Below are 8,750 nucleotides of genomic sequence, written 5' to 3'. Positions count from 1 at the left end.
CATCATTTGAATGATGGATGGAACATGTGCCATGGCATTGCGCAATGGCGTTGGGCAATTTGGTGATATTCAAATATTGTCCTATCCCCTAAAGCTAAAATATTATTTTCCCACATTTTTCGTAGGCGTTTTCGTAGGCGTAGTTACCGTCTCCATGTGTGCAGTTTTTTTTTTTTAAAGCTAATGTGTTCGGAGAAAAAAGTGTGTCAATGGGGCACGAGGCACTCCCCGGGGGTCACATGGTCCCGTTTTCAGCCCCGTGCGGGCATGCATGCAGTGCGTCCTTGTTCCTTTCCTAGGGATGAGGGAGACTGAGCAAAACCAGGCCGACTTGGAAACTGCTGTTCAGACCAACACGGATAGAGCCTGTGACTGCATAGACGCTTTTCGTAATTTCTTTCACTGGCAGTGCTCACAGAGAAGTGATTCACATTACGCGGGAACTTGCTCGATAGCAGATGCATCCTTTGGTACAGTTTATTACCCCTGGTTCTAAGTATTTTAATGAGTATTCGAACTCAAACAGAGCTTTTATTATAGTTACTTAATGACATCGTTATAACAGAGAATAGAGGACCTGCTTTTTGCCAAGAACCTCGCCAGAAGGGAAATGATCATTTCCTAAACTGTTTTCTATTTGAACTGATATCTATATGAATGTTTTGGAGCTCAGGTTGGCAACAACAGCAATGGACACAAATAACAACAATACAGGTACATATTCTGGATTATTTTGTTGTGCATGTGTAATGGATACCGTGTTTGGGGTTAAAATGTGTTTTGGCTACCTGGTTTATTGGCAGTCTGTTGAAGCTCTTTACAGTTTGTTGTTTATCAGTCCGCAATGCGTAAATCAATGATGAGTTGTATTGTATTGATGTACACCTGTCGATTAAGTAGAGCCAATTTTGTATGGGATTTACGTGGTTGATGGAATCATCCTTGTGATGCACTAGATGGGGTAAAGTTCAATAGGTCTCTGTGCAGTTCTCCTCATGCCAAACCTCAGTTCCTGATTTACGAGGCTTGAAGTAGGCCTATTCCTCTATTCCTCGTATTTTGAATTAACTGATCTAAAATAATTCGAGGGGAAGTAGGTCATGTCAGGTGGACGGACATCGCTTTGATGCAGACATCCGCGCATGTTTTTGCCCAATTCACATGGCCCGCCAAGCTAGCCATGTGCGTTTTGTTTTCATTCACTGTTCTCCACCAATCTCCATTGGTATAGAGAGCAAGCTCATTACATAATTGCTCGTCAGAGTCCCATGGGTGACGCAGTCTTGGATGCCATGTGTGCACTGCTATTGGATAGCTTGCGGGTGTAATTCTTGCGATTCGATCCGGACATCATTCAGTCACGTGTTATATTGAAAAGTGGGACACGAACATTTATGTAAGGCATAATGTGTTGTTTCTGACATAATTACACAGGCATAACCAATTACTTGCAGGGTGATTGGGACATTCCCTTTCGTTATCTAAGATGTCCAAAACATTGGGCTTACCTTTATTATATTAGTATTAGGGCAAGGCGATAGTATGTCTAATAAAGCATTTAGTGGTTCATTCATTTGAGTATAGGTTCAGAGTAAATGCATTTTCAATACATAAAATGATATTGTACAGCTACAACATAGCAAAGTGAAAACATAGATAGATACCAAGCTTTTCGGTTATATTCAGCAAGTATATTGTAAATTACATGAGAATATCTTGTGGGAATTGGCTGTCTATTGGGTACCATGGATAGCGCTAAGCGGGAGGGAACGTGAGGCTGTCCTAGAAACAGTTGGTGTGTTCAATCTGCGTGTATTGCACAGCCAGTCGGGTTGCAAGTCTTTTTATTTTTTTTAGGCTGCCTGTCTCGTTGAGTAACCTGAAGTTGGAAGCGCGCACGTTGAGTAAGGGCGTGACTAGAATGTACTCCAGCCAGCCTGCTCTAGTGCTGCTCCTCGAGCAACACAAGTGTGCAGCCCAGCTTGTTTTCACTCTATGGCTCTCCCATGCATAGCTTTCGATGTATTATTATATTTCTTTCAAATACTTCACTCTGAATGTATGTTTACTCACTAAGACTAATTCAACATTCATAGCTATATCTATTGATGTGTTTTCTTCCTTTCACATTGACTGTACAAGTGTTGGTTTAAATGGCAGGTAATTGATTTTGATACACAAGCAATCTTATTTTCCACTCACTGATTGGTTATTGTGGGTAATACCTTTTTTTTAGAGATAGAAAGACAGGAGGTGGAAGACAGAGGAAAGGGAGTGAAAACACGAGGTGGAGAGAGAGAGGGGGAGGAGCCTTAATACTATAGAAACATGCAGGACAAGGAAGTACACGTGTTGTGGATGTTGTGGTGACACCTGACACAGTGACCCTATAAGACCTTATGTTCCTTTCCACAGTGAAATATGTTTCTCCTCCAGGGCTGCCTTGCTTGCTGGACTCTGAGATTGGAATGTCTCAAAAAGAACAGAACAGAACAGGACAGACATTCTCTCACTGTTTGTTCAATCAGGAAATTGGAATTCATCCTGTGTCAGGCTCACAGAACAGAAGTATGGAGTTTGGTTTTGTTAAGCACAAAACAACGATCCCATCCTTCAATAGGCCCCACCCAAACATACAGTAGGTGGGCAGCTTGCCATCAATGCAGGGAAATTAAATCATAAAGACGGTTTTCAAGGGCATCATCAATTGAAAGCCTCAACAACACCAATAAAATGTATTGCAAAGGTATCAAAGACTCCTTAAAACAACACATTATCGACTCACAACAACACGTCATCTCCTCACAACAACACATTATCTCCTAACAACAACACAATACAGTTGATCTGGTATTAGAGCACAGGTTAATTGGAGCCAACAGGAAGTGCAGAAAGTCTTGGGCATATGCTTTGTAGGTTCGGGTTTCGGCAGGGACGCTGTAAGTGGCAAGGGCGGGGCACACCATTTGGCATTTAAAAAGCGATTAGCCATTCCCGGTAGCCTTGTGTGTGGCACCCCCCGGGCGACCGGGCACGAGTTGGTGTGTGGGTGGCCAGCTGTGGCGAAACGTGATCCTTGGACGGAACTTGTGAGAATTAGCCTTCACAGCGGGAGAAACCGAGACAGCTGGATTAGAACAAGCGGGAGGGAGAAAGAGAATGAAAGTGGGAGAGGGAGAAGAGAAACAGAGTATGAGCAAGATAGAGTACAGAGGGGAGGGGGTGTGGAGAGAGAAGAACAGGGAGTTTCACGGAGAGTGAAAAGGGAGAGTTGGAGAGAAAGGGAAGTAGGGCAAGTGAAAGTTGTCAGGAGAGTTCCAACAGAGAGAGAGAGAGAGCGAGAGCAAGAGTATCTAATTCCACTCGTGTGGGTGGCTATGTCTGGCCAATGAGACTGCACAACAGCAATAGCACTGCCTGTGCTATTGGGCTGCATCCAAAAAGAATGCGCTCATTCTCCATGCTGCAATAGCTTCTTCCATAATGTAAATAACGTTCTGTAGGTGATGCTTGCTCACGTGGCACAACCCACGCAGGACAATCTTGCCCTTATGGCTTCCTATAAATTTACTCTGTGGTCAGGGCTTCTGTTTTGGTAAGAGTGGTGACCTCTGAACTAGAAAAATAAACAGAAAGCAGCCATTCCTGCCAACATTTCCTGGAAAGCAATGTTCTTTTCCAGTCACTTGTCTTCTTGGACTCTCTCCAGCCACCCTGTTGCTATGGTTATCCTAACATTGCCACAGTTTCCTTGCATAACTGTCCTGGGTAGCTAAGGGAACATTTGGAATGTACAGAATGATACAAAGTTGCATCTGCCCCCTCGTTTTTTGTCAGTGAACATGAATGGGCACAATATCAATCCTAACCAGTGTGCATCCTCTCTCCAACCCTCTTCCTCTTTACCTCCTCTGTTTTAGTTTCCATCAGTCCTCACTGTCAGTTGACTGATGTACAGTGGTTAGAGAGTCAAAGAACGGAGCACCAAATGTGACAAATCAAATTATCTCACTGTTTTTAAACCATGCATCCATTCTAACAAGTGGTCCTCTCACTTTTTATTTTGTCCACCAGGGGGCGTGATCTCCTACATCGGCTCCAGTGGCTGCTCACCGAATCACACCAGCCCGGTGTCTATGTACAGCGAGAATTCCTTCGGAGCCTCCTTCCCTCCCTCCCCCAATGGTTCCCAGAGCTTCTCCAATGCCTACTCCGGCAGCTCCAGCTCCTCCAATGGTGATGATGGCAACTCCTCTTCCGGCTCCGGAGGGTCCCCAAGGCCTAGGGGTCGTAATGACAACAGCATCTCTCGCTGCTCCACCAGCAAGTCCGTGGCAAGCCTTACCAGTGAGTAGACCACCTTACCAGAACCACAATCCTTTATATGACTCCAGATTGTGCACCCCCATCTGTCACTGCTGGAACTGCAGCTTTGAGTGTTTTTGGAATTTGGACTCATTGTCGGTTCTACTCTTTATGTTTGTAACAGAACTGAATGGGATGGTGCTGCTGTGTAAAGTGTGTGGAGACGTCGCCTCAGGCTTCCACTATGGGGTCCATGCCTGTGAGGGCTGCAAGGGATTCTTCCGACGCAGTATCCAGCAGAACATCCAGTACAAAAAGTGCCTGAAGAACCAGACCTGCACCATCATGAGGATTAACCGCAACCGCTGCCAGCAGTGCCGCTTCAAAAAGTGTCTGTCCGTGGGCATGTCCCGCGACGGTAAGTACAGCTTCACAGGCTAAAACATGACGCATATAGCCACAAAAGGTCTAATAGATCTGTTACACTCTCATCCCTGTTAGGACTGTTGTCTCTACATGTCTCTTTCTCTCTCCCCAGCTGTTCGCTTTGGCAGAATACCTAAGCGTGAGAAGCAGCGCATGCTCGCAGAGATGCAGAGCGCCATGAACAACATGAACAACATGCAAAACGAGTTCCAGCTGGCCAGCCTGACCCACAACTCTCCCCCTTCTCCCACTTCCTCCTCCCCCTGCCCGGGTCTGACTGTGGCACCCCAGCCTCAGGCCCTGCCTTTTGCTCCTTCCCCTTGTCCTCCAGCACAAGCCCCTGCTTCCCTTCTGCCCCCACCAACCACCCAAAGCCCGCCACTGTTGGCCAGCTCTCCACCCCTGTGCCCCAGCCCTGGGGTGGACTGCACCATAAGGGCCATTGCCCGGGCGCACCGTGAGACCTTTGTCTACGCCCACGACAAGCTGGGCGAGTCCACGAGACAGCATAACGGAGAGGTGGACAACTGGGGCTCCAACTACTGCCCTGCTGGCTACCATCAGAACGGCCTCAACACAATCTACCACCACAACAACAACGTGGGCCTCCAGCACCATGGCTCCCAGGCCATGTCTGACAGACATCACCAGAACAATGGCAAGCAGTTCCACAACAGCAACCTGTTCGGGTGCCACCAAGGCATTGAGACCAGCAGCGTTCCCCAGGGGCAGAACTTCCCATGGAAAAACCACAAGGACATTGTGCTGGTGAGTCACTGAACAGAGTAGCAACATTGAAAAGATCTTGACGTTAAAGATTGTTATTAATAATGGCAGGTAGTCATAGCATAAAGGAAAATGCTGATTACGATTCTCCTCGCTCCTCCAGGCATGTCCAATGAACATGTGCCCCCAAGACGAACCCAACAAGACCCCTCAGGAGATCTGGGAGGAGTTCTCGCTCAGCTTCACGCCGGCTGTGCGCGAGGTGGTGGAGTTCGCCAAGCATATTCCAGGGTTCAGTGCACTCTCTGAGAACGACCAAGTCACCCTGCTCAAGGCCGGCACCTTTGAGGTAGGCATCCGTGAAATGTGTGCAAACACAGATATGCAAAGACCCTTCACACAGGGATGAGCAAAAATACTCACAGCTTGAGAAGATTCAATGACTCACCACTCACTTACTTTTGCCTTTCTTCTGTTACAGGTCTTGACGGTGCGCTTTGCCTCTCTCTTCAACGTGAAGGAGCAGACTGTCACCTTCATCTCTGGTGCCACCTACAGCCTGGAGGCCCTGAAGGGCATGGGTATGGGAGGCCTGCTAGACACCATGTTTGAATTCAGCGAGAAACTCAACTCCCTGGAGCTCACGGCCGAGGAGCTGGGTCTCTTCACTGCTGTAGTGCTAGTGTCTGCAGGTAAGAACAATGCGAAGCCTTATTACTTTTAACAACCTATCTAAGCAGTCAGCGAAGGTACTGTACTTCTCCTGCCAGTAAATCACCATGACCAGTGTTCCCTCTAAGCTGCACGCAGAAGAAATAACAGCCCGCGCAGAGAATCACGAGATTGAACTTCAACTCAACTTTCTGGAGTTTTCCCCGTTAGTTAACGATATCAACATTTCCATTTACTGGGGGACTTAAACCAAACTTTATTTGTCACATGCGCTGAATACAACAAGTGTAGACTTTACTGTGAAATGCTTAATTACAAGCCCTTAACCAACAGTGCAGTTCAAGAAGAGTTAAGAAAATACCAAGTAGGCTAAAATAAAAAGTAATCATAAGAAATAACACAATAAGAATAACAATAACGAGGCTATATACAGGTGGCACCAGTACCGAGTCAGTGTGCGGGGGTTTCAGGTTAGTTGAGGTAATTTGTACATGTAGGTGGGGGTGAAGTGGTGAAGTATACATAGATCATAAACAGTGAGGAGCAGCAGTGTACAAAGGGGGGGGGGGGGGGGGGGGGGGGGGGGGTTCAAAGTAAATTGTCCAGGGGCAATTGTATTAATTGTTCAGCAGTCTTATGGCTTGGGGGTAGAAGCTGTTGAGGAGCCTTTTGGTCCTAGACTTGGCGCTCCGGTACTGCTTGCCGTGCGGTAGCAGAGAAAACAGCCACAGTAGCCTACTTGACCACTGTCTGAAACTGTTACTTAAAGTGGGTACAGCCTCAGCGTTCACAGTAAATACTCGCTGGAAGTTGCACAGAATTTCCACAATGTTCAAGTTTGCACTCAGCAGACCTGAAATTTGCTTAGTGCCGGAAAAAATGATGGGGAACATTGACGATGACACTTGAAACAAAAAAAATCACTCACTATTATGGCATAGTAATGGTCTGTACTAAAGTGTAAAGTAGTCTAACGGGGCTCTCTTTCTTCTCTGTCCTCTTTCAGATCGCTCAGGCATCGAGAACATTAACTCAGTGGAGCTGCTTCAGGAGTCTCTGATCAGAGCGCTGCGTGTCCTGGTCAGCAAGAGCAACCCCTGTGACGTCTCTCGCTTCACCAAGCTGCTGCTGAAGATGCCCGACCTGCGCACACTCAACAACATGCACTCAGAGAAGCTGCTGTCCTTCCGCATCGACGCATAAGAATGTCACCACTGATGACAAGAAAACCTGTCTGGACTCGTCGCTCATCTCCACCTCACAGACAGTGGTGGTTGGTCGGCTAAGGGGCGGGGCAAGTTGGGGGAGGTGACGCGATCTGATTCCGCCTGCTCACTTGCCCCCCCCCCCCCCCCCTTCAGGGACACCCGCCCGCCTCCGAGTTGACTGATTGATGTGCGCTTCAGCCAATAACATGGCCAAGAGACAGTGACTGACAACTGATAGGGGTAAGGCCAATAGACCCGTGGAGAGGAGGGAAACTAAGCCCTCTACATAAATTATTTTGGGTGGAGGTTGGGATGGTCGCAGCTCAAAACTGCCCAGAACATGTGCCCCCTCTACACCAGCTGGTCTGAGGGGGCCAGAGACCACTTGTCGGTTGAGGTGAACCAAAAGCAGCATGGGACTTTTCTACCCCACATGTCCAGCTAGGCCTGGTTCCTTCCAAGAGGCTGCTAGATACATATTAAAACCATTTGCTCTCTGTTTTATCATGACTGTAAATAATTAGTCAAATTTATGCATTGTTGTATACTTTATTCATACTGCAAACTGAGTTTGTACAAATTTGTAAATATCTAGCTACAAACATCAATAGGCCTACTTGAAATGTTAGAAAAATGTGTATAATATATATTTTTTTTGTTAAGATGAAATGCTTTAAGGTGCAAAGTTGTAAATGTGTGGGTAGAAATGTATAAAATTCCATTTGAGTGTATGCGTATGAAAAACAATATCCAGACTTGTATTTCAAAAATGTTTTATGTAATGAAGGAATTATATATATATATAAAAAATACTTACTTGAATTCCTTTGTGTGATCTTTTCCTGTCGTACCAATCTTGTTATTCTACTTCTGTCTGGGACTGGCTTGGAGAGACATCACCGAGCATTTAGAGGGCTGTGCTACGTATCCGTCAGCCACATGTCACAACACTCACTTAGGATGCTGACAACACTAAAGTGGGAATAACAGTTCGTACTGACCCAATTTTTTTTTTTTTTTTTTTATTTAACCAGGTAAGCTAGTTGAGAACAAGTTTTCATTTACAACTGCGACCTGGCCAAGATAAAGCAATGCAGTGCGACAGAAACAACAACACAGGGTTACACATGGAATAAACAAGCGTACAGTCAATAACACAATAGAAAAAAAGAACGTCTATATACAGTGTGTGCAAATGGCGTGAGGAGGTATGGCAATAAATAGGCCATAGTAGGAAAGTAATTACAATTTAGCAGATTAAAACTGGAGTGATAGATGAGCAGATGTGTAAGTAGTGATACTGGTGTGCAAAAGAGCAGCAAAGTAAATAAAAACAATATGGGAATGAGGTGGGTAGATTGGGTGGGCTATTTAAACAGCAAACAACGCAGGTGCTTCTACACCTGCATTACT

At 46.0% G+C, this 8,750-nt stretch overlaps 1 protein-coding gene across 1 annotated transcript; it reads left to right on the top strand.

The window, feature by feature from the left end:
* Nucleotides 1-265: 265 nt before the first annotated feature.
* On the top strand, nt 266-8,178 carry LOC110486180 (nuclear receptor subfamily 1 group D member 1). The gene is made up of 7 exons (XM_021557598.2): nt 266-714; nt 4,075-4,347; nt 4,490-4,723; nt 4,844-5,499; nt 5,621-5,806; nt 5,939-6,149; nt 7,136-8,178. The coding sequence occupies exons 1-7, from the start codon at nt 654-656 to the stop codon at nt 7,330-7,332; spliced, it is 1,818 nt and encodes a 605-aa protein (XP_021413273.2). The 5' UTR covers nt 266-653; the 3' UTR covers nt 7,333-8,178.
* Nucleotides 8,179-8,750: the final 572 nt, after the last annotated feature.

The sequence above is a fragment of the Oncorhynchus mykiss genome, chromosome 13, assembly GCF_013265735.2.
Source record: "Oncorhynchus mykiss isolate Arlee chromosome 13, USDA_OmykA_1.1, whole genome shotgun sequence".
NCBI lineage: Eukaryota > Metazoa > Chordata > Actinopteri > Salmoniformes > Salmonidae > Oncorhynchus > Oncorhynchus mykiss.
Note: the sequence above shows the minus strand (reverse complement) of the source record. Positions and strands in the feature narration are given on the sequence as shown.